This window comes from Micromys minutus, assembly GCF_963924665.1.
Source record: "Micromys minutus genome assembly, chromosome: 21".
Lineage (NCBI taxonomy): Eukaryota > Metazoa > Chordata > Mammalia > Rodentia > Muridae > Micromys > Micromys minutus.
This window is the reverse complement of record NC_137956.1, coordinates 41,456,811-41,483,418: the sequence shown is the minus strand read 5'-3', so window position 1 is coordinate 41,483,418 and position 26,608 is coordinate 41,456,811. Positions and strand designations below refer to the sequence as shown.

Here is a 26,608-nt window from a genome sequence, read left to right as displayed (position 1 = left end):
GGTCTTGTGCAGGAAACCACAGAAGCTGTTAGTTAATGAATGTAATAGTCTTTTGGTGGCCATAGGACACTTTTTCTCCCCAGTCCTCTCCAATTCCTGGCTCTTACAATCCCTTTACATTCTGTTCCTCAAAGTTCCCTAAGACTTGGAAGTAAGGGGTATGATTTCTTCTTGCCTCTTTCTTCTATCCCCATCTACAATAATTGGTTACTTATTCAAGCCATGACAGACAACCCAACCTTTCATAGAAATGTGAGCAAAGCAAGTAGTCCTGTGTGCCTATGAGCTCCAGAGGTGAATGGTCCTGCTTCTGGGACAACAGGACTGGAGATTAGGTGTTAGGTGGAGAAAACTTCTAAACTGATTGAAGTCCTAGGTGAGAGCACTTTTATTTTTCCTCTAAGTAGATCCTCTTATGACATCCTCAAGTCTTTATAAGGAGAGTGGAGATCATGAACCATCTTCCTAGAAGGATTCCAACTACTGCATTCTGCCTTGATGTTGAATTGAGTATTGGCAGTGAGCCATTCAAGTGAACACTGAACCCGTGTGACACTATGCAATAGGTTAACCTGTGATCTTGGGTGGTATGCATGTGTGTGCATGTGGGCATTCACACATGCTTATGTGCATATGTACAGAGTGTGCATGTGGAGACTGAAGTCGGTGTTGGGTATCTTCACTCTCCATTTTATTCTCTGAGATAGAGCCTGGCATTAAACCTGAAACTTAACAATTTGGCTTGACTGGCTGGTCAGCATGCTCCAGGGATTCCCCCCATCTCTCCCTCTCTGGTGCTGAGATTTTACCATCATGTCCAGCTTTTTCTCTAAAGTGAAACATGCTTTCCTAATATGGCCAACCCCAGGTGTGTGTCTACTCCATCAATTAAGGAAAATTTTCCCTACAGGTCCCAAGTTTTTTTTTTTTTTTCACTAGACACCATGCTTATAAGACTATTCTAAATTAATTTTAATGGCTTTATCTGTAGTCTTCTTAGAAGATATGGTATATTAAATGGGCTCAGATTTAATAAACAGATTATTAGAAAAAAATGTTGAATTTCTTTGCTTAAAATTTCAAGTCTCCTTGAAAGAATCCATGGCGTTCATAACTTTTTTTCAAGTTTTCCACAAGAAAAAATAATAAGTGCTGTCTTATGTAGGGATTCTTATGAGGGTGCTTGGTTGTAGGGTGTGCCCTTGGGAGGAGAACTAAAGAAAAAGAAAAGACAGGAGAAGGTATTAAGTGAGATTGTGGTCTTATAGACTATGTCAGACTGGACCAAGTAAAGAGTCCCTCCAGAAGCAAGAGACTTCCCTTGTACTTGCTGTATCAGCCAATCACTGGCCCTGGGTGTCCTGGGAGGAGGGACGAATGGGGCATCCAGCAGAAAGGATTCTATTTGGCTAAGACAAATTATCTTGCAGAAAAGGGCAAAATGGGGGAATGTATGACATGTTATCAGTCAATAATCACTGCACCCGCGCAATAAATGTGCAATGAGCAAGCCACCAACAGGATGTCCATCAGCATTCCTCAACAGGGCAGCATCCTTGGCTGGAACATCCATGCTGTGTGATGCTGATGCTGTAGGGGCAGCATCTTTTGATGAGAGTGCATTTAAGATGGAGAGAGACCCTGCTATCAATGGCCCCATGGCCTTTATAATTTGACAAGAGGAAGCACTACCATACATCCAAGATAGACCTTTCTGCTGTGCTCTTGTCTGACTATTGTTTTAACTGTTTCCTGGCCTGCTCTGAATGCATCCCACTGTTCTAGCTATTAATCAAATCTCCAGTAGAAAAGACACACATAAACACAAGATATGCAATTTAAAAAGAAAGGGTTGGTACCTATGCAAAGAGTACGTTGGGTGAGAGTGGCCAGAGACTTGCAGGAATATCTAAAGTCAAATGTAAAGCCTGTGTATTCTCAGAGCTAACAACCTCAGGGATACCTGTGGTCATTTAAGTGAACAATGCTTTCAGGGCTGTACAATTTGTACATAAGAAAATATGAACATCTCAAGAGCCTTCCCAGACATATATCAATTAGAGGCCTCCTTAAGCACCAGTGTGCTTTCTGAACGCCATCCCTTTGAAAGGGCAAAACCTTTGGCCCATTGGCATAAGGAGAAGTGGGACAAGAGGCAGTAGGAATACCAATTTGTGGCCATTTTTTCATTTTGTCTCAAACAACCTATTCTCCATGGAAGGTTCTGGATAATGTTTTCTGTTCTCCATGGAAGGTTCTGGATACTGTTTTCTCAGCTCTCTTTTGGCATTCTGGCATATGTCATCTGCAATATCCTTCCTTTCTTCTCTGGCCTTCCATCCAGCTAATCTCAAACCCACTGAGACCTAATTAAGAGGTGTTTGCCACTTCTGTAACCAACACTTGTTATCTCTGACATTTCAAGTTTCTCACAGCCCAGGCTTCAGTAAGCTCCTTGGAGATGCGATCAGCAGTGATAACACACACTTCCCAGTTCTGAGTGTCCTGTCCCACAGGATTATTCCTCTCTGGTAGTCACAGCTTAGCTGCTTCGTTAACATTACAGGATGCAAAGGAATGCTCTGCCCATCAGACAGATTTCCTCCCATTGTTTTCCCATTTGGTCCATTCTAAGAGAACTGCACACTGCTGGGCAAAGAACATTAAAGGATAGAAGGTCGGGCTGGAGAGCTCAGCTCTTCATTGAGTGCTTTCCTTGCAAGCATTAGGACCTGAGTTCAGGGGCCAGATGTGGTGACATCTGTGCTCCAGACGTGGAGACAGGAGGATAATTGGGGCTCATTAGTCAGATAACGCAGACTACTCGGGCAAGATCCAAACCAGTAAGAGATTCTGACTCAGAAAAACAAGATCGATGGTACCTAAAGCATTAACCCCACAGCTGACCAATGACCTACACACACATACACAGTTGGGGGCAGAGTAGAGAGGCATGGAACCATGACAATCACAGTAAGATGGCAACTGTCACTAAGGACTCTTCCCTTCTAACACCCCCGCTTCCCTTGGTCACCAGTGAAATCAGTTTAGCATGGCGATCGGTCTGGCACACATAATTTAGAGGACCTAAATATATTGAGAATTTATTAAGATTTAAATCTCAGGCTCAATGCCCTTACTGTCATTCTCAAACAGAAGTATGCACGGCCGCTACTCAATACCTTTCAGGTAAAAGAAGAAAGCACAAAATACTTTGAAAGCTGCATCTCCTACTATTTTTCTGATCATCGACTACAGCCAACAGAAATGGATTTAAAATATCTCTCTGAAAATTGCTTAGATAAAAAGGATTAAGCCAGAGGCTGGGGGAAATAATGGCTTGGTTGATAAAGAGTTTGTCACACCCACACGAGGACCTGTGTCCCGATTCTCACTACTTATGTAAGAAGCTTGGCACCGCTGCACATTCATGTAAACACAGTGCTGGGGGGACAGACAGGATGCTCCCCAGGGCTAAATGAGCTCCAGGTTCAGTTAGAGACCTTGTCCCAAAAAGTAATATGCAAAGCGATATAAGATGACAATGAATTCAACCTATGACACACAAATATGCACACATGCATGAACTCACACATACACACACACACACACAAACACACACACACACACATGTGCACATGCACAGGCACATACATGCATAAACACATGTACACACACACACTTGCACAAGCATACATACAGGCACACATGTATGCATACATCTATACATATGTGCGCACACACACATACACACACGCACTGAATTGCAGTTGTTCCAGCAGAAACAGATATAGATTAGACAACAAGACGTGTTTTTCCATGTCTGACAGTGTTAGTGGAATCATGAAGGCTTGCCTGCCATCGTTTCAAAGGGGCAAAATCCTCAACCCACTGCCTAAAGAAAAAGCAAGGGAGGTTGGGAAGAACTACCCAGTGTCTTCCTGCCCTGCCGCAGATAATTTGTTTCTCATAAAAAGTTCTAGATACTATTTTCTGGCCAGTCCAAAGTCTATTGAGAACTAATTAAAAACTGATCTTCCAGTTCTCAGGGATAACTTTTTCCCTGAGTTCCCATGCCAGAGTGGACTTCGATAAATTTCTTGAAGTCAGTTTCAGCTCTCAGGTGTGTGCCTATCATTACAACAACTGCAGGGCAAAAGCATTTAAAAATAGGCGTGGGTGGGGCTGGCCCTGTAGCTCAGTTGGGAGAATACCCACCTGAATGCATGAAGCCCGGGCTGGATCCCCCATCTCCTATAACTTGAGAGTAGTAACAGACACCTACAATGCCAGCACTTGGGTAGGAGGTAGAATCAGTGGGATTCGAAATCCAGGTCGTTCTCAGCTGTACATGGAGTTCAAGACCAGCCAGAACTACCGGAAACTTTGCCTTAGAAAAGGTATTCGTGAATGGGGGAAATGGTTTCCAAACTTACAAAAGAAAACTGATTTTTAGTGCAAGAATATGAGACGATCCCTAGGCTACCTGGGGTCTAAGAATTGGCACAGGCCAGTGACACAGGGGCCTGGCTTTCTCCTTATCCATACTTCTCTTGACATCTCTTCTGTTGTATGTGTTGATACAAATTTGCAGATTGTGAAAAGGTTCCTTCAGCCCTTGCTGTGACTTGAACCCACACCTGAGCCACATGCCATACTGTCCCATCCATAATGCCATCTATCCTGTTAGTGATGGGTGCCCCAGCACATCATGTCTACTCTTTAATGTGTGCTCACTGGGCTTAACTTCCAACTTTTGACAGGGTTGTTGTATGGTGTATTCTTTGACAATTCCATAATCTAGGTAACCATTCTTATTACTCTTACCCTCTACCTTATCGGATGCCCCCCCCACTCCTGACACACATACACACACCTCAAGACCCTCCTAGACCTTTGTCACACCCACATCCTTTTGTTCTCCTTTGTGACCCGCTGAGTATAGCGTGAGCTGTCTGGGTGCTCATGGGAATTGAACCCAGTGAAGCCTAATGGGTTACTCCGGACTCTGCTATTTTCTCTTTCTAAAGCAGACATGCTGGGATTTTCTTGACTGGACCTACATTTTTATTCTATCTCTTTAAAAATATTTGGCCTTCCTGGACTGCTCAGATGGCTCCCAGGGCAAGCATTTGCAATCAAGCATCATACCCTAAGTTTGCATGCCAAGAGTTGCATGGTAAAAGGAGAGAACCAACTCCAGCGAGCATTTTCCTGACCTCTCCACACACACACACACACACACAGAGAGAGAGAGAGAGAGAGAGAGAGAGAGAGAGAGAGAGATGCATGCATGCACTCATAGACACACATACAGACACTAAGCATATAGGTAGATAAATGTGATATTAAATAATTAATTTAATTAATTAAAGGTAATCAAATAATCTGGTTCTTCTACTGTCTCCCATTACCTACCGCTGTCTGCGTCCACACATATGTGCATGTTCTTTATGCTTTTTAAGAGGCCTTTCCTTTAACAACTTCCAGCGTTTCAAAAATATGTATGTTCTTCTACTAATAATTATACCCATTCCTTATTCTACATTTCTCAAGTAAAACTGCAGTTTGAGGTTAAAATGTAAATTCATTATTGCTCCAGGTATATTTACCAAACTCTCAATCCCTATTTTAGACCTAACAGCAGGGTTTCCCAGATTTTGCTGGTTTTATTTTGATGTCACTTTTGTGGTGATGGGAATTGAACCCAGGACCTCCTACATGCTGGACAAGAGTTCTACCACTAAGCTAGGGCTGCAGATCCAGATTTTATTTATTACCGCGATGTTCTACGTTCCCTGCCGAGGGCTGAGAATGAGCTCAAGGTGTCTTTATATTTTATAACAGCTGCATTTCATACATCTGAAGCATTGCTAGTTTTAAGTGATTTCTCAATTCACCATCCATTCGATTAGCCTTAAGAATTTGTGTCTTGGTGATTCAGACTACATTTTTGAAGTAATGTTTCAAAAGGGGAAACTGAAGATGAAACTCGTGTGAGAGCCACTAATGTGAGCCCCACATGCCACACCAAGAAGCGCCTGACAGATAGACATGTTTATTCACATTCACTTAACGTCTGTCCCTTTTGTGCTTTTTTTTTTCACTCTGCTTTTCCTGATGCTACAAGCATGTTCTCTCTGTGCATGTCAGTCTAGAAAAATCCAAACAGTTTGGAAGCTGCTACTTGTATAATTACATCAGTCTCCTCCTACTTTACCTCTAAGACACATTTTGATCATAAGTTTTTATTTGTTTGGTTGATTGGTTTTGTTTCCCCAAGTTTGCTGAAAACTTTTGCCTTTGGTTCTTTTATCACCATACCTGGCTTCCCTGTGTTTTATTGCCAACCACAAGCATATGCTCTTTTTGTGGTTGGTTTTCGACCTGTTTGAATGGCTTTCCAAGCATGCCTGGGCTTACAAAGGGGTGAAGGAGATCATCTAGGTAAACTTTTTCACAGAAAATCGGCAAAAAACCCATGTGACAACACATAGCCCAGAGAGTGGACGTTGGTGTATCCTCAACTAAGGTTAAGCATGTCACTTGTCCAGTCTGAACTGGTTGAGTGACTGGAAGAAGAGATAAGTGAACCCTCAACCAATGAAGAATAGCCTAATCATGATTAAGTTATTGTTTCCATGACACACAGAGCAGTGGTCATGGTCATGGAGCAGAACTGCAGGTAATCACAGTGTTACTGTGGGCTGGGGACTCCCACGTGGATATGTGGGGACAAACTGTGCAAAAAGCACCATAAATTCTAGCAGGAAGATTGTCTTAGAGTTGCTGTGAAGAGACACCACGACCACAGCAACTCTCATAAAGAAAAACATTTCATTGGGGCTGGCTTAGAGTTAAGAGATTGAGTCCATGGCTGGAAGTGTGATGGCACGCAGGCAGACTTGGTGCAGGAGAAGATGAGAGTTCTACATCTGGATCGGCAGGCAGCAGGAAGGGAATGAATCACACTAGGCTTGGCTTGAGCTTCTGAGACCTCAAAGCCTGCCCCCAATGACATTCTTCCTCCCACAATGCCATACCTACTCCATGGAAGAAGTCAGAAATCCAGAAGAGCTGTCAAAAGTCTATTCCCTAGATGGCATTAGTCACACTTTCTGTGTGTTTCCTAAGTCAGTTTCCCCAACATGCATGTGAGCTTATATTCTTCAGTCCTGTCCTTAAACATCTCATGACAAATAAAAACCAGGAATGCAGCCTAAGGAGGTGGCACCATTGATAGAGGCTCCCTTTGCAAGGATGAGGACATGAGTGTGACCCCTGTAACTAAGAGAGCCAGGTATGATGATATGCACTCAGAGTCCCAGGGGCAAAAAGACCTGGGACTCGTGGCCAATCTAGCCAATGGGAAAACTCAGAGCCTGATTTTGAGGAGGGAAGAATGCATTGTGAGATTGTCCTCCAACACACACACACACACACACACACACACACGCACAAATATACACACACACCACACTCCACACACATACTCCACATATAACACACACACATCCACACCCTACATACCACACACACTCCACATATAACACACACATACCACACATTCCACATATATCACACACACACTCCACATATACCACACTCCACATATACTGTACACACACATGCACACACACCACACTCCACACACACACTCCACATACACCACACTCTACATATACCACACACACACCACATTCCACATATACCACACACATACCACAAGCACACACACACACACACACACACACACACACACACAGAGGAGTTGACGGATATGGGATATAAAGGGCCAAGTTATAAGACAAGAGTTTTCACAGACACACACAACTCCTCTTGGGAAAATACAAACTTCCCAACCACTATTATCTTATCCATGTAAGAAAAAGTGGGCCTCCCTTCCTGTAAACTGTTTTTACAACTAATTCATTGGCTGGCATTTTAAGTGGGAGGAACGCCTAAAACAGAATCAATGCCCAGGAAGAAAGCAGGTTTCCATGCTCCGAGTGCCTTGGGGACTGTTTGAACCATAGCACAGCAGAGGCGGTCTCTCCAGAGACTGATGCTGCTCTGCCTCCGAGGTTTGGATCTGAAGATCACACCTTAGCTGAAATAAGGAATACCCAGAAAGAGGGGTTCAGTAAGTAAATAACCATCCAGAGAGTGTGTGTTCATTTAGGACAAGCTTTGGTTAAATAGCTTAACTCCTGGACGCAACATGTGCCCTGAATACACCCACTCTTCTACGGTGCTTCATTCTAACTTCCTTTTATTCTCTCCAGAATGTCTGGGGCACGGAAAGGGAGGCAGTATCACTAAGAGTGGATCTGGGGAAGAAGGGGCAGGGAGAGAAGGCAGACCCAGCATGGTGGCACTGGAAAGGTTTGCCAACTTCTCCTCTGGTGTGGCAAAGCCTTTGCACCTGGTCTCTGCTTCCTGCCAGAAGTTCAGATGAAACCAGGACAAATGCCTAGAGGCTGTTTGCTTCTGACTTAAGAACCATCCCAGGTCTGAGGCTGATGGTCTAGAGGAACAGGACTCACCTCCAGTTAGCCACACTGGGGAACCCTGTAGGAGCAAGTGTCCTGCACAGCCATTCAGTTGCTGGAGCAGGCACTGTTCTACTGACCTACTTTAGGATGGTCCCCAAGGTTATGCAGCAACAATAGACATGACATCATAAGTGGCAGAACTGGGTCAGTAGTGTAAAATAGAGCAGGCAGGTCTGCATATCTGGGGCTCGAAGCCTCAGTCAGAGGTAGGGAGAAGTCCGTGGCTAATCCTATTGAAGTATTTTCCCTATCACCTATTAAACACTGCCCATCTGCCCATCCATTGAAACAGAGCACAGATCATGCCTGGGGAGAAAATGCAGAAGACTGTGGCTTCCTCACATGCTCCGTCTCAACAGCGTGACAATCCACAAGTGCAAGGTGGCACATAGAGTCACATGTGCATGCGCATATATACCTCATGGACACACACACACTTCCACCTCGTATGTGTGTGTGTGTGTGTGTGTGCGAGTGTGTGTGTTGAACAGGCACATGTATGGAGGTCAGAAGACACTTGTCAGAGTCAGCTTTCTCCTTCTATCATACGGGACCTGAGTATAGAACTCAGATAAGCCATCCCTCTGGCCCTTCCATGTTGTGTTTTGGAAACAGGTCTCTTCCTAGGATATAGAGCACCACTAATTAGGCTAGGCTGGCTGATTAGCAAGCCCTGGGATCCTCCTATCTCTGCCCCCTCAGCTCTGGTGTTGCAAGTGGCAGCCCACGTTTTATCTGGGGCTGGGTGTTGAGTTAAGGTCCTTTGCTTGCACTTTATAAACTGAGTTCTTTGTCAGCCCCATGAACCGTTTGACCGGCTACCCTACGTTACAGAACACCTTTCCACTTGTGCTGTATCTCCTGGCCCATTCTGTGTGCTGCTGACTACTCTCAGCAAGCTACCATCCCATTATTGCTTTCCTTGAGGGTGCTTGCTCTACCTTGTTATCTAAAGATTTAGCCTCAAGCTCCTGAGTCTGATGTGCTTGTTCTAAAACCTCCAATAACTAACAAAGGTAAAATAATCTCCGCCCCATCAAATTGATGGAAAGCGGAACCTCACCGGAGATTGATGCTCACGGTCAGCGTTAAGGATGCTCAACACTGGTAAGTATGGAGAGAGGGGTGCAAAGTGTATGGGGGAGTCCAGGACAGATGGGTGGAGGAACTGGACAAAAGTCATTCCCTTACTCACAACCCTAGCATCTTTGAAACAAGATTGGAAAAAGTACAGCACTTCACAAAACTGGCTAACAGAAAATGCTGCCAGGGAAAGCGTGAGAGGGTTATAAACCTGAAAACCCTGACCTTTATTAAATCTCTACACCAAACATGTCTTCCCAGCTACATGGGAGAGCTGGGGCAGGAAGAGAGGAGCAACTTAGTAATTCATTGCCTTATAGCAAAAATTTTAAAGGGGCTGAGACGTAGCTTAATGGCAGAACATTTGCTGGGTGAGCGCGACACTCTGGGTTCCATCTCCAGCACCATAAATATGAGAACGAAAAATAAACCATAGCTTCATGTGCAAAAAGAAAGTGATATCACTCATGTGCTAGCTTCCCCAGAAGCACCTTGGAGGGAAAGATCTGGCCATCTTACTGTTTGGCAACCTAGATACATAGAATTTCTCCAGCCTCGAGCTCCAAGAACAAGTCTGAAACAAGCAAATGACACAAGGAACAGGCTTTTAGAAAGGGGGAACCGAAAACAGCAGCAAGAGAGTGTCAATACTAGGGTCGAGCCATCGGGCTCAGGGGGTCCCCAGATGACCATGAGAAAGTGGTCACTCAGAGGACAACTCTTCCCAAAACCTTAAGCCAAATACACATCCCAGAAGAAAAACTTACCAGCTATGCATCACATTATGATCCGATGGCCCCGGGGACAAAGGCTGTGAACTCCAAACCCAGGAGGCCCTGCGCCAACCCAACTCTCACTGCTATTTTTAAAAGCCGAGTCTGGGTGAGGGGTGGAGGAAATGAGAGAGTTTTTCCACTAGTCGTCAGGAACCGAAATAGGAAAGATCAACAGAAGCATTTATAAACAATGAATACCATTAATTTTTTTTAAAAGCTAGGACAGGGTCGGGGAGACGTCTTTCTATAGGGAAGAGCGGGTGACATCGGGAGGGAGAGATGGCCCAGGGTCTTCTCAGCTTTACTGGGTGGGAGCTTTGTGCTTGATTAATGGCATCTCAAATTCACTGCTGGTTAGGAACCTGGGGAGATGGCTCAGTGGTTAAAGTGTTTGTTGGACATGTGGCAAGCAAGAATAGGAGTTGGGGTCCCCAGAACCCACATAACACAGTAGATGTGGCATTCCGCCTGTAATTCCGTCCCTTGGAAGGTAGAGCAAGCTGGCTAGTTAGACCAGCCTTACTGGTGAGCTCTGGGTTCTATTGAGAGCTCAGTAAATAAGGTAGAGAGAAATTGAAGAACACCCCTACCCTCAGCCTTGGGCCCCCGTACTTCTATATCCTGGAAAACTTGGCACGAACTTGGGAGCTGTCTTGAGGGTAGAGGAGGTGAGAAGGTTATTTTTAATAGCTTTCCCTGGACCCAATGACTAGATTCAGCTGTGACAGCAAGCCTGTTCCCTTTCTTCCCTCTTAACAGAAACCTGTTGATTGACGCAAAGGGTGTAGAGAAGTCTAACACAGGATACTCTCTCCACCCAGCTCAAGATCTTTCTAGAACTTGATGCAGGGAGAGCAATGAGAAGTCCGAGTTCTTTTGGGAAGGGTGAAGAACACCAGGTCACAGAAAGCCTGCACTGGGCCGGGTCTGCTTAACATCAGTGTGCTGTGACCATCAGACAGGGATCTTTTCCACTGGGGTGCTAAGAACCAAAATCCTCATGAGTCCACACCAGCACTTCCCCCACTGGGCCATCTCCCAGACTTAGCTATTCTTCCCTAAGATGCCAAATCCCTTCTCCAAAAGTGATCAAAAATGGGGATACAAAAACCCAAACTGCCACAGAGGTGCCTTGTGTTTCAATTAGCCTTACTTTTCTAATTCCTCAAAAACAGTAACACGTGCCCTGTTTGGTTTCTTGTTACACGGGAAAATATGCTCATTGTGAACAATGATGAGATATAAATAAACAAAACAAAAACTAAGAAGGTTTTTAAGTCTACCCCCCCACACACACACACAGAAATATTAACATTTCGCTTGGTGCCTATCTTAGCCTTTTAATGTGCAAGTGCCTTTTAAATGAGTTTTCTAAAGACTGGGCTTTTTACCATGAGGGTGATACTTTTTATATTATATTGTGACGTCATGTCAGCCATTATGAATTTTAAAATCCTACCACTGGCCAAAAATCTAGTTCATTTATGGATGTACCCAGCTTTAACTACTACCTAATTTTGTGGTATTTTGTTGTTTTACATATCTCAACATTATTAGAAAAGCTGGGGTGAGCCTTTTGTTGATTCTTTACCGGTATGGTTATGTTCCTAAGACCCTGTCCTGAAATTAAAATTGCTGTAAATTTTTCACGCTTAGGACAAGGAAATGCTTTGTCCTGAGTTTACCCGACAGCAGGGATGTCCTCTCCCTCTCCCAACTGCAGTGGAGGAGATCAGTAGTCCTGCCATGTGCACCCAATGACTGGTCTGGGGTTTTCATCTTAGGTTTTGCTTGTTTAGTAGACGGGAATGAGAGAGAACTTCATCTCCCTTCTCTTAACTCTTCGGTTACTACATCTGCCACTCATTAAATACTTAGCTTTAAAATCCATTTCTTTTGTTGGTTATCAGTTCATGCCTTTAGCCCTTTTCCTTTCCTCCCCTTGTAAGGACAGTTCATAAATCCTATGTAATATCACTGACTTCACAGGCAGTAGTTTCCAAGTTCCCTCTCATTTTGTGTGTGTGTGTGTGTGTGTGTGTGTGTGTGTGTGTGTGTGTGTGCATTATTATTATGTGTTATTGTTTTGAGAACAGATCTCACATAACAAAGGCTAGCTTTGAACTTTCTATGTCACCAAGGATGACCTTGAACTCCTGATCACCCTGCCTCCACCTCCCAGTTACAGAGCTGTAGTCATGAGCTACATCAGGGCTGGAAATCAAACCTAGAGCCTCATGCACACTACGTAAGCACTTTACCAACTAAGCCACGCCTTCAACCATTATGACTACATTTTTTTTATGTGATCAGCATTCATCATTGTTTTTGGTATATTGCTTTACCAAAACACTGTACTTAGCATCACTCTTATTAAAAATAAACAAGCTAGTGCTTAGATTTTCCTTTGGATAATTTATTAGTTTCAACTCTTAGTTTCTTGCCCCATCTAAACCTTATTTCAAAAATCCTCCTAGATAAGGAACTTTCACCAAAAATGAACCAGATGCCTCATCAATATTTTTTGCACAGTTCTTTCATTGCTGATTAGAAAAGTCATTTCTACCAAAACCTGAATTCTTTCCTTCTCTTCCTTCCCCTCCCTCCATTTCAAAAGCATTGAGTTCTTCAAGCTTTTCTTTGACGTTTCAATCCATGTTATCAGTTACGTTGTTTATCTCTCTAAGTAACAGCAATAACTTGGTTTAATCATTGCTGTGGCTTGTTATAATAGATTATTTTTCAAAGATGTTTTGCAGTTCTTGGGCACACACTCTTCAAGATTTGTCTCATTCATTTCTATCAGTTTTTATTTAATATATAAAGTATCGAGTTTCACAATGACATTTGTATATGTATACATCATTCTACTCTGATGTTTGCCCTTTTTCCACACCTTGTTGTTCATTTCCTATCCTCTCTCTGTTCCTAGGACACACATATTCCATCATTCCATCCTGTTGTTCCCCTGTTCACTCTTTAGATCCCTTCCTTGCTCTTCTAGTCTACTTTCATTCATAAGTAGGTAGGTAGATAGACAGACAGATAAATACATAGATACAAACATGTGTGTGTGTGTGTGTGTGTGTGTGTGTGTGTGTGGTAGATACATACACAGATACATAGACAATAGATGTATTCATAATACATAGATGATAGATAGATAGATAGATAGACAGACAGACAGACAGACAGACAGACAGACAGACTTTGTACATGAAAGAAAACCCACAGTATTGTCTGAGTTTCTAGTCTGGCTTATTTTGCCTCCATAGTGATCTCCAGTCCTATCCATTTTTCTGGATGTTCACAGCAGAAGGTTAGACTGTGACTCTATTCTCTGCTAGAAGCCAAGATCTACTGATTCCTGCAGCAGGTGTTTGGGAGGGACAGAGTTACCTGCCTTCCGCTTGGCAAATACATCTGCCCTCAACTGACCCCAAACCATGATTTTCAGGTAGCGCATTCAACACCACAAAGGGTTTCTCATGCTAGTAGGAAGGTCATAGCTATCAATGGAAGCTCTGTGTGGGAGAGATTCTCCCCAGAATAAGGAGCGGAGAGTGGCTAACCACTGTCCCTCCTGGGGACTCCAGAAGAGCTCGAGACCCAGGGTTCTCTCCACTGTAGCTTCTATCTTTTCCACTTTCATATCACCAGCCTGGCAAGGGAATACCATGCTGTCACAGATGTCATTTAGCGTATTTGTGATGTTCCTGCTGTGCTCTCGCGGCTTCCTGTTTCCTGACCCGATCTAAGTATGAGGTTCCACCCGCGAGTTGTCCATTTTCTGTCCATGCTTGTTTATCTTGAACTGATTTGTGGTTTGACTTGTTTTGTTTTGTTATGTTTTCTCTTAAGTAGCTCTTGTCCTCATGGACTGTCTTGGATGTAGCCCTTTGATGCAGCTATTTGGAAGACTCTCTAGAAGGCCAAACTTAGAGTATCTGCATAATCCTCGTGTGTAATTTGGCCGCAACTCTTAAAAACTTTCAGCAAGATGATTGGCCACAAGTAGCCAGAGGGTTTTTAACAGTGAACTTCTCCTACAAATATTAAATCAAACATCTTATGTAGAAACAAATTATTATCTAAATAAAAATATTCATATGCTTGATAAGTGTGGCTCACACTTTAGCTTGCAGGGAATTCTGTAAACAGTTCATTTCACTGATGTTTTATGACATATTCATGTGAAAATATACTTAAGACTAGCTTTTTTAAAGAGGGCCATCTTTTTTAAAGATTGGTTTTATATATGCGAGTGTTTTGCCTGTTCTCATGTATGCCAGGTGTGTGCCCAGTACCCAGAGGGCTCTTTGTATTCCCTAGAAGTGGCATTGCCAACAGTTGTGAGCCACCCCTTAGGTGCTGGGAACTGAAGTGGGTCCTTTGCAAGAGCAGAAGGCACTCGAACAGCTGAGGCACCTCTCCAGCCTATTGAGACTAACTTTTGTACAACAAGAACTTGATTGTCTGTAACTCTGAAGGAGAGAGATGGGGCAGCGCACACTGGACAGAATGACACATACAGGCGTGTGGTAAACTGAGGTCATGCCGGTTCTTGAGTTTGATGTAACTAAGCTCAGACGCAAGGAGCCTGAAGTGGAGGCTCCAGAGTCAGTGGCTGCTCAGGAGGGGAAACTCTCATTCACAGCTTTCTTTTTTTTTTTTTTTTTTTTTTTCTTGTCTTTGCTACTTTGTGGGTTCTTCTTTTTCACACCCTTTATCCCCCACCCCAGTTTCACCCCATAACACTAGATAGGAAAGAAAGAAGGATAGAGGGGAGAGAGATCTCTGAATCTAATTCCTTTCTTCTTTGGCCACAGCTACCGTAACAAACTATAACCACCCTCCCTAAATGACCAACTGCCTCTTGGGGACCTCAAATTCATAGGCCCTCTGAAAAGTTCCCAAAATTCTAAACATCACCATGTGTAGAAACTTCCTACAGCTGGCAGAACCTCGCCTCTGCTGAAGCCAAAGGGAATCAGAGTCAGCTGCTACTGCCAGTCCAAAGCAGCCCCACATCCCCACACGTACACGGAAGCTACCCCGTTTCCCTACAGATGAGTATGCCTTCATACTCCCTCACCATCCAGGAGGAGCTCCTGGGCTGAGGACTGAGTGGGGCAAAGGTGCTGCTGCTGGCTAGGATTAACATGAAAGCACATTCTTATATTTCTAAGTTTTTTAAAGAGACCAAAATCCCAGAATTCTCAAAACTGTCACTCCACTAACTCAGAACTGAGTGCTTTGTGAAAGGGCTCAGAGCCCGGGACTGCTGTGGAAACCTTTTAATAGTGTAAGGCCAACCCGTTCCACCCTGCCATGCTGTCTTCATAAATTACACGTGTATATACATGCACACATACCCAGATATGCACATCCAAATATAGCGTATGTGTAGAAGCCATAATAAGTTGTAAACAAAATTCTATTTTTGTATTTCATTGCCTTACAACTCTAGTATTATAAGATTCAACCAGACTCTTTGGAGGTGGCTCAGTGGGGTTCTGTGTTTAAACCCCCCAGTACCCACAAAGATAACCAGGCAGGCCTGCAGAAGCCAACAACCCCTGAGCTGGATGATGAAGACAGGACAGTCCCCAGTGCTGGCTGGTCAGCCAGGCTTGTGACAGCTCTGTCTCGAGGTATGAGGTAGAAAGAGATGGAGGAGGGGAGTTTTCCATTATCTTCTGTTTCCCATGTATGTGCAAGGGGCACACACATTCACAGCCAGGCACCCCACATACATCATGATACACATTAGCACATACGCACACCACCACCACAACAACAGTAGTAAAAAGCCGAGATGAAACCATGGTTTTGACTAAACAAAGAACTAGCCTTTATCGTTTCTAAAAAATAAAATAACAAGTCCCTGAGTAGATTCCTGGGAGTGCAGTACAGACAAAATGGCTAATGCTCTGGTGGCCTTGTCTAGCAGAAACAGGAGGTGGAAGATTCCTACCTCAGAGGACTGTTGAGATAATAGGAGGGGTCTTGGGACATACCTCCCTGAGTGCACCAGATCTCCACTGATCTTGGAAGCTAAGCAGGGTCAGGCCTGGATAGAACTTGGATGGGAGACCACAGAAGGACTAGAAAGCTGCCCAGCCAGAAGCTCCCCAGCCAGTGCGTCACATACTCGACATTTGCTCATTCTTTCCAGTGCAGCTACCAGCTATGGCCGTCCCTGCCTCTTTAGTTAAAATAACAGTTTACATACAAAACACAGGGCTCGTTTATTAATCAAATGAAGAAACCTGCAAGGAATTACTCCTCCCAGTACATGAAAGCCTAACTATATTTTAATTCTTTTTTATGGCATCAAGATGAGAATTCAAGTTTCTGACTTCTGGTATAGTGTCTCTCCTCTCTGGTGTGTCCGTGTGTGTCTCTGTACTCACTGACAAACCCTAATCGGTTTTCTTTCAAAGTCACCCTTGTCCACGTACCAAGAGACAAAACGATGCTCCCTGGCTTCAGCTGGATTTGTTGGCCTTGTATGACTTTGGGATTCTAGAAATAGTCTTTATTTATATCATTATATCAACTACCATGGGCACGTGAATGTGATAGAAATGCATCCTGTATTCTGCGTGTGTTGGTTGGTAGTTCTTATGGATGTAATTATACTTAGAACTGTACATTCTAAGGAGCGTGCATTCTTTGTTTTACTGAGCAAAAGACAATCTTCCCACTGATGGCAACTCCAGTTACCCGTGATCACCGCTCATCTGAAAATGTTTTAATGGAAAATTCTGTGACTAAACAAGTCACAGGTTTGAAATTGTTTGCACTTCTGACTTAGCGTCTACACTGCCCCATCCAGGAGCATCCTCTCCTCTACTGCCCGGATGCTGTCTGTGTAAGTTGCCTGCCTGGTTGTCACATGGTCACCATCTAGGTTATCAGCCCAATTACATCACTGTGCCCATGTTACCCATCCCATTCCACCTCATCTTAAGGCTTCAGAGCACCTCCCATCACGGGGGGGGGGGAGGGGGATTTTGTAGTCACATAAATTTCACAATGGTATAATGTTATGATTCTTTTATTATTAGTTATGATTGTTGCTTTTACTATTCACGGTAATTCATAAATTAACTCTATCACAGGAATTCATGGGAATAAAAATGGTATATTTAGAATTCTGTACTACCCATGGCTTTAGCCATAAGGCAGGAATCTTATAACCCTGACAGATGGGGATAAGCTGCTGTATTTATAGATGGCCGTGTTTATATATAGGGCAATGCACTTTTTAAGTATTTTCCCCAAGCCAGCTGGGTATTGTAGCACACATCTGTAACTCAAGCACAGAGGAGGCAGATGAAGAAGGATCTCATAGCCTGGATTACATAGCAAGTTTGGAGTCTTGTCTCAAAAGAAAAGAAATGTCCCCAAATCACAGTGGGAAAAAACCTTTTTTTCCTTATCTGACTTACATTAACTTTCATCAAGTGAGTTGCACTGCTAAGTCTACAATGAGAATTGTAGAGACATTTATAAAATTAACATTTGGGCATTGTTTGTTGCTGATTCAAATACTGCACCATGTCTACCTTTCTTTCCCAAGTGGTTTCCTCATCCTACAAGTTATTTCCATAGTTAAGGAACCTTGATTGCTAGCCCTTGTCTTAGCTTTACCTTTGACCTTCTATTGAATTTCCCTAATAGTTAAGCAATGCCTCAATATCAAAATTCTTTCAAGATTGATATCGACAAATTAAGCACAAGCCTTGCAACTTCAAAATTCAGGAGGGAAAGTCAGAAGAATGACAGGCCAAAACCAGCCTGTCAACTTCTTCACATGGTAGACTTCAACATTTAATTCTAGCTCTGGAACTCCAGTCTTAAGTACCAGGCCAATGAAACAGCATAGCACGTAGCCCATAATCACTGCTGTACTGGCCTCTTCCTACACCATTGCAAGTTATGTCTAATGTTCTTAATAACCCCCACTTGTAACTCCTAAAATTGGCTTAGTGTATACTATGACCTCAAAAATCCCTGGAATAACCAATGAAGTGAATTTTTTTAAAAAGTGGCTCACAAGTTGCCTTTAGTTCCATACATCATGAGCCCCTCAGGTCTACTTTGATCTTGTTTCCCGAGACTCCTTTGTTTTTTAAGAGTTTGGTGTGTGTGTGTGTGTGTGTGTGTGTGTGTGTGTGTGTGTGTGTGTGCCAGAGTGTTCCTGTGGAGACCAGAGGATGACTTACAGGAATTAGTTCTCTCCTTCTACTGTATGGGTCCTGATGTTGACTCAGCCATCTGACTGAACAGCAAGCCCCTTTGCCCACTGAGGCATCTTTCCTTTCCTCTCACCCACCTTTTGACACAATAGCACAGGAGAAGAGATGGAGACAGATGGTCCTGAAAGTGCAGCAGTGGAAACCAGCTTGCGGCAGACTCACTCTGAGAGGCACCTCCACCCGCCCTCGTTGCATGTGACCTTCACAGCCAGAGCTCTCGGTGACAGGCTTCTGCTGTTTGTACTGATTAATGAAGCCTTTGATGACTTTCTGCTGTAGATAAGGCCTCATCTCTTAGACCACCAGAACCACACTTGCCTGTCTTCCTTGTTCTGCCCTTTCTGAAACAGCATTATCTCAAGAGTTAAATCACAATTTTGGGTAGAGTTGAAGGTCAGTTTAGGCGCCATGACTCACCACTGATATTTGCTAATTCCAATGTTTTACTATGATTGCATTTTTCTCCTTACATATATTTTATTTTCCTTCAAATTAAAAAAAAAAAAAGCCCTTTCCACTCCCTTAGCTTTCTATACCTCTGTAATTTATAAATACTCCCTCAGATCTTTCAAGTGCTATTATCTTTTATAAAGCTCAAAGTCAATAAACTTCTTTGTTCCTTTGTTTTATTCTTCAGAGTACCCCCTTACTTCATCTTGCAGCTCTAGCCTGGGCTACTGGGCTTCTCTCCCATGTCTGCTCTACACCATATCTCCTGTGTTTAAGTGTGTTGTCTTATTCTCTCTTTTTTTCTAAGGTACATTTTACAGTAGTTATTTTTAAGAATGAGCACATAAAAAGAAAATATTTTGAAGAAAGATCTAAATTTTGAGAAATATCTGTATTCTGCCATTACTTAGGTCTGGTAATTTAGCTGGATATAAAAATCTAGGTTGGCAAAATATATATATATATATATATATATATATATATATATATCTAGGTTAGAAATAATTTGCTGCCAGAACTTTGCAATTTGAATGTTTTTGAGGTTCTAGGGCCTTGCAGTTTCAAAACTGCCATTGTGAAACTCTGTGTCCATGTCTTCCTTAAATTGCTTACCGTGGATTTCTTAACTTTCTAACTTCCAGATAAATACTAACTCACTTCTCCACTTCCTATTGATGGTGTCACTTTACTGGGACTTTGATATGATTAAGTATATTGTCCCAATCCAATACTATTTACTTAGCGTCCATTGGCATCCTTGTTTCTAAGTATTTAAACCTATGTGGTCTTTTAAGATTTTTATAATCATTATTTGTTTGCTTGTTTGTCGAGCGCAGCAGAAGTATGCACCCCTGCTTGTATGTAGAGGTCAAAAGGACCGTTGCAAATGTCAGTTCTCTTTTACCAGTTCCAGGGGGCAAACTCCAGTTGTTGTAATGGATGCCAAGTGCCTTTGCACTCTGAGCCATGTTAGCAGCCCCCGTGAAGCCCCTTTGTACACACGGTCCCAACTATAACACTTCAGTTTGGATCATTTTCAATTTTATAATGAGAAACACGTATATAGTCAGTAACATCTGCACTCCAGACTTTGATCATATTCCAGGCTAATTATCAATATAACTACAAAACATCCTCTCATGAAGGTGGGCAGCAGCGAGCCTCAAAACCCAGGCAGCAGCATGCTACTGAGGGAGCAAGCAGTTCTGCATAGCATACTGTACTGAGCCTCGGTGCGTAGTAGAGTTAAGTGCACTTTGTGTATTTGTGTGTTTGTGCACAACTGCATGCTTGTGAGTATCCAGATGTACCCATGTTATACATGTATACCCATGCCTATGGAGATGAGAGGGCGTTCCCTCAGACACGGTCCACATTGGATTTTGAGACAGGATTACTCACTGGCCTGAAATCCGTGTTAGGCTAGTAGGTGACCAGGGAACCCCACAGATCCTTGTACCTTCTCACCTGCACTACAATCACAAACACACATCATCATACATAACTCTCATGTTTTATGTAGTTTCTGGGGGTTGAACACTGCTCCTCCTGCTTACAAGACAATCCCAACTCTACCCCCAGCCCCTTTCAGTACACTTCTGACTCACAGCATGTTCGATTTATGCTTATCTGATTAGGACACAGCATTGCCATAGGTCAAAGGCCATCTCTTTTATGACACCGTCCTGTGAGCCACCCTGTGGGGAGAGGGTTCTCCTTTGAGGATGGAAGCAGCTCAAGGGATAAAAGTATCGTCTCAGTTGCATTTTTTTCTGATTTGAGGAGCCAGTGTGGCCATATTAAAATTCAAAACTAGATTTTTCTCTCTAGTCAAGGATGAGGGGCAGCACAGCGTTGGCAGGAGTAACAGAGCAAGGTCCGAAAGGACCATCTCCAAATCTTTCTAGACTACACCAAGACTCACCCCTTCCCTGTTCTCTGAAGGTTAGAGTAGAAGCTTCACCCCTTCAATCAAGCTTGTTACTGCCCAGTGGAAATGGGGACACCGAACACTGAGTAATCACTGGTCTTCTGACTCATACCATGAGCAGCAAAGTATAAAAGCAAGCCGGAAAAACTGAAGTTGGGGAAAGGAAATGCTCAGAGGAAGGAAGAGATGCTATCATCTGTAATGACACCATCTCAGAGGCTAGCTCACAGTGAAACAGCTTCCCTTTGAAGACCTGGCTTACGTTCCTACATAGTCACAAATAGCAGGCTAGGAACTGAAATGAAAGCCACTACTTTCACGACCAACCTTTGAAACGGTCGCATGCTTTACCTGAATGATTATTTTCAGAAACAAAGGAGCTTTCTGTCACTGTGTATAAGTAACATGCCTTCATGGTGTGTGTGTGTGTGTGTGTGTGTGTGTGTGTGTGTGAATGAGAGTGAGAGAGAGAGAGAGAGAGAGAGAGAGAGAGAGAGAGAGAGAGAGAGAGAGAGAGAGAGAGAGAGGGAGAGAGGGGGGGGGAGGGAGCCAGGGAGGGAGCCAGGGAGGGAGCCAGGGAGGGAGCCAGGGAGGGAGCCAGGGAGGGAGGGAGCGCAGCAGCAGCTTTCTTTCTTCAGGTATAACAGGACAGGTTCCCTGTTAAATGGTACTTCCTTGGGAGACTTTCCAGGTGACATCTTCCAGAGGATTTCTAATTCTTTGCCTACCGTAGAGCTTGGCCACTGCTTTTCCCAGATGAACTGTGGACCCTTGTATTTCTCTGCTATATCATCTGATTAATCCCAAATGTATCTATATACACATTAAGCAATGCTGCAAAAATGGGAGGAGATATGAGAGCCAAGCTCCAAAAGAGTAAAAGGTAGGGTCTTTATTGCCTTTGGACAAATCATTCCTGATACCCTCTGTTGGGATTCTGTAAACCCCACCCCTCAGTTACCTGGCAATAGCCAGGTATGCTCCACCCCAATGACCTGATACTATAAAAGGGACTGCTTGCCCCCTCCTCTTGCTCTTGCCTCCTGACTCTCCTGCCTCTCTAGTCCTCTTGAAGCCTTGCTCTCCCACCCCTACTCCTCCTCTTCCCCTTCCCTTCCCCCTCTACCTCCACGTGCTTATGGCCACCCTCTACTCCTCTATTCCTCTCTCTCTCTCTCTCTCTCTCTCTCTCTCTCTCTCTCTCTCTCTCTGCCTCTACTACTCTTATCTCTCCTATGACCTGAATAAACTCTATTCTGTACTATACCGTTGTGTGGCTGGTCCCTCAGGGAGAAGGGATTCCCAACATGGGCCCCCCAGAGGCATCCCCCTTACCCCCAGACCTCGCCGCACCTCCATGGTCCATATGCCCTTCACTCTCTTCATCCTTCCCCTAACATTGGTGCCGAAACCCGGGATGTCATCTTTTCACAGCATTGATGCCCCATGACTGTTCCTTTCAGTGACTTTTCCTTTCATTGGTGCCCCGACATCTCTTTTTCCTTTCACCCTCTAACGTCTCATTTTTAAACTTAAATAATCAGCTAGAACTTCATATCCTCTTCTAGCTATCAAATGCTCCTTCAACTGTATTGCAGAATCTGCTCCCATGAAGTAACTCAAATCTGCCACTGTGGCTTCACCACATGCAGTGACTCGTTTATTAATGCAGTGTGTACAGGTCAAGACTCAAAAGCAGCAAGACAAACACACTATCCTTGCTCTCACTGATCGGAAGACCAAAGCAACCTTCCAACTAGCTCTATACCAGTTGTACATGTTATAAAAGACAATCACAGGGGTGTTGCCCGAAGGAACCTTAGGAGGTCAAGGTTGTAGACCAGTGACTGAGTAGGTACCTAGCACATGAGGAACCCCAGGTTCCATCTTCAGCATGATGGGTGAGAGGATAAAATGAGGGCAGAGAATTGGAAGGGAAAGAAGTAGGAGGAGAATGAATGGAAGTAAAGGGGGAAGGGAAGAGAAGGGGATGGAGGAAGCAGATGAGAGCGAGGACAGTGGAAGAAGGAAGGAGGACAGAAAGAGGAAGAGAGGGTCTTAGGGAGATAGAAGGAACGAGTAAGGAAAAGAAAATATTCAGACAGAGAAAGGGAAGTGCTCAGTATCAATGGCAAAGACAAGTATTGACAGAACAGCATCCTGGAGAGAAAGCAGAGCTTTCAAGGGCTTGGAGGGACTAAGAAGCTTATTCATCCAGAGAGCCGAAAGAAAGCCATGTGGCTAATAATACCTCATGAGCACAAAGGATTGCAGGCTTACCTCCGCTCACACCACGCTTCCCCCAGCCCCATCATGGTGAGATAGGTAAGATGGGGACCAGAGTGACTCAGTGAAGATCAGGAGAGACCGAATGGATGTCCTACAAAAACAGCCAAGAACACGGATTTTTGCTAACTTGGGTTAAGACAAAGAAAGCAAGCGGAGGGGGCTCAGATTTGCTAGTATCATGATAGCAAAAGGAGAATGAATACCTTACAGAAAAGATGGGTTGAGGGAAAGTATACATTATTTTAAATTTTTGAGTTTCGTGGGAAGAAAATCACAGAGAATTAACTTGTCCAGAAGTATCACTTTCCGTCAGTGGCTTCAGACCGGACCACAGGAAAGGGTAAGCTGTACCTAACCAAAGTTTGCTGTGTGCCCGACAGGAACCCACGCTAAGCACGGACTGCGCTGTGGAGCCTGTAAGATGAGCATCCATCACAAGTGTGCAGATGGCCTGGCACCCCAGCGGTGCATGGGCAAGTTGGTAAGGGCCGGTGCCAGACGGAACCCTGGAACTCTCTGTCCGAAGTCCCTTTCCCTGGGGGAACCACACCCTATGATCCCCTCCTCCAGAGTTCTGCAGCATGCTCCTAGGCACTGGCCAGCCATTCAGCTTAATTGGCACAGTGATGGAGCAGAGGTGTGTCAATCTCTGTAAACCCACAATGGTAAGGAGTCTTGTCCTCAGAAGACTGTGAGGAGGGGCTAAGGTGGGACCTTCTCAGCTGTAGCACTTAAGCTCTCCCCTCTCGGGTCAATTCAGGTGCTCAAAGTCAAAATTAAGCATTCCCGGAGTCCCCCATCAGCCCATACGAAATAGGTTGCTGTCTTACAGCTGGGTTACCAGGTGTTTAATGGCTGTCATTGGAGTGGGGGTGGAGAGAAGGCTGGTGCTACCCCATGCCCACTGGAATGTACAGAACTCTGCTTCCTTGTGACATTCTGGGCATATTCTGCTCCAACCATCTCAGGAATATGGGCTTGGGTCCCCGTGCACCCCAGAACACATTTGAAGGCACTGAACCCAAGTGACTGAAGTACAAGGGGCAGGGAGCTTGCCTTCTAGATGGAACATCACGTTGCTTCCCTCAACTGGTTCCTCTCCCTCCATTCCCCTATCAGTGGTAATTATAAAATCGATAGGCTATGTGGGTACCGTAGAGGAAAATGACAACTGGCTTTAATTTTACGACTCTTGCTTGGCTTTCTCCATCTCTGACACTGAGGCCTTCTCTCGTCCATTCTCTCCCCAGCCAAAGGGGTTTCGGCGTTACTACAGTTCCCCCTTGCTCATTCATGAACAGTTTGGATGCATTAAAGAAGTTATGCCCATTGGTGAGTTGGAACAGTAATGTGAGATGGGATTCCAGCAGCCAAGTCAATGATGACAGTCACCCTATACGGACAGGCTACAAAGACAGAAGGACAGCCTGAGATGTGTGTGTAGTGGCTGTTTTAGCTCTACTCACTGTGCTGGGAAGGAAATGTTTTTTTTTTTTTTTTTTTTCATCATCTCCCTGATGAGTCTGAAAACAGTAGAGTCTCAAAAGTAGACCCCACACTTCCCAGGCTTTCAGCAACAAGACAATACACTTGCCCTGCCATCAGCAGCATCAAAGCAACACACCTGCAACATGGGGCATGGTACCCAGCGGCCCTGGTGCAGAGTCAGCTCCGTACTTATCAGCCGTGTCACTGAACCCTCTGCCATATACCTTAAGGGGCCAGTGATGGCTACTTTTTACAAGTGTGTGTGTGTGTGTGTGTGTGTGTGTGTGCAATTTACTGAGTAGAAACTCAGCATTGGTTTTTAATAGACACACACACACACACACACACACACCCTGTTTGATGAAGACCTGAAAGCCCTCAACAGATGCGGTGTGGATATTTTCTTTCATGTTCTCTTTTTAATTGGCTTGTTTCGTCATTTAGTTGCACTTTCATTTTGTCTTCTGTACATGCAAGCCTCTACACCCAGGGTCTTCTTAGCTGGATGGATTTCAGACTCGAAATGATAAACTAAAGACAGCTTTTCATTGGGAATGCAATGTTTGAAGAGGGCGTCGTTTCCAGTTCTTTTGTGAACACTTCTGTCCTACTCCAAAACTGTTCTCTCAGGACTAAAGTATCTTTGGTGATCAGAGCTTCTCCTTGTAGGAGGCAGATTGGCCCCTAGGTAGAGTCTTCGAAGCGTAGGGGGAATAGTTATGAATGAGGAAAACCAACCACTGGGAAGACTTCGGGGGCAGAGTTCTGGTTGGACATATCAAGTTCCCTAAGAGAACAAGAGCATTTGATAGGAGCCCTCATCCATTAGAAAAGCATCTGGTTCTCGAGGCTCTTCAGCAAAGATCTGTCTTCCCTGGTCTGACGGGCTGAGATGGGTCTTTTCTTCATTTGCAGCTTGTGGCAATAAAGTGGACCCAGTGTATGAGGCCCTCCGATTCGGCACATCGCTGGCCCAGAGAACGAAGAAGGGCAGTTCGGGCAGTGGTTCCGACTCACCCCCCAGAACCTCGGTAATTGACCTCAATTTCAGTCCCCTGAAAGGTCTGGGTGGGGCCCAAGGAGGTGGCTATGCTGGCTAAATGTGAACAGGGCAATCATGAAGACCCAAGTTTGATCCCCAGAACCCACATAAAAGCCAGTGCAGCTCCTGTGTCTCTAACTACAGCATAGGGAAGGGAGACAGCAGGTCCCTCACACTCATCAGCTACCCAGCCTCAATAGAAATGTCCTCCAATGCCACACAACTTCTGAGAGGTCATCTTTTCTTAGCATTATGTATTTTTAACTCCATGTGCATTGATGCTTTCACCCGCATGTGTGTCTGTATGAAAGTGTTGGGTCCCCTGGAACTGGAGTTGCAGACCTTTGTAAGCTGCCATGTGGGTTCTGGAAAGTGAACCCAGGTTCTCTGAAAGAGCAGCTAATGCTCTTAACTGCTGAGTCATCTCTCTGGCTCCAGGAACCCATCTTTAAAGTCACTGTAAGCTCTGCCCTTCAGACCTTCCACTGACTTCCATGAGAAAAGAATCATAATCACGTTTCAATGTCTACATTAATAAATTCTCAAGAAGGAAAAATGACAGGTAAAATGAATGAAAATGATTTCTATAGTTTTCCCAACATATGCATAACACTGAGGCTGGCTGGATCTGTCCTCTACTTGGTGATGATGAGTAATAGTGAATAGTCTGCTGGAACTGTAGGGGACACCAAAGAGAAAGGGGATGGGGCTCCCCACCTTAACGAGAG

The 26,608-nt window shown here is 44.2% G+C and overlaps 1 protein-coding gene across 2 annotated transcripts in view; it reads left to right on the top strand.

Moving 5' to 3' along the window:
* Window positions 1-26,608, top strand: part of STAC (SH3 and cysteine rich domain) — a gene marked incomplete at its 3' end in the record, with an annotated part of 118,455 nt that overhangs the window by 56,136 nt on the left and 35,711 nt on the right. The window contains exons 3-5 of one of the 2 annotated variants that reach the window (XM_080934430.1): window positions 23,731-23,831; window positions 24,601-24,682; window positions 25,754-25,869. In XM_080934430.1, the coding sequence (XP_080790556.1) occupies window positions 23,731-23,831; window positions 24,601-24,682; window positions 25,754-25,869 (299 nt within the window). The remainder of the gene's footprint in view (window positions 1-23,730; window positions 23,832-24,600; window positions 24,683-25,753; window positions 25,870-26,608) is intronic. The other variant, XM_080934431.1, reaches the window with a different exon arrangement.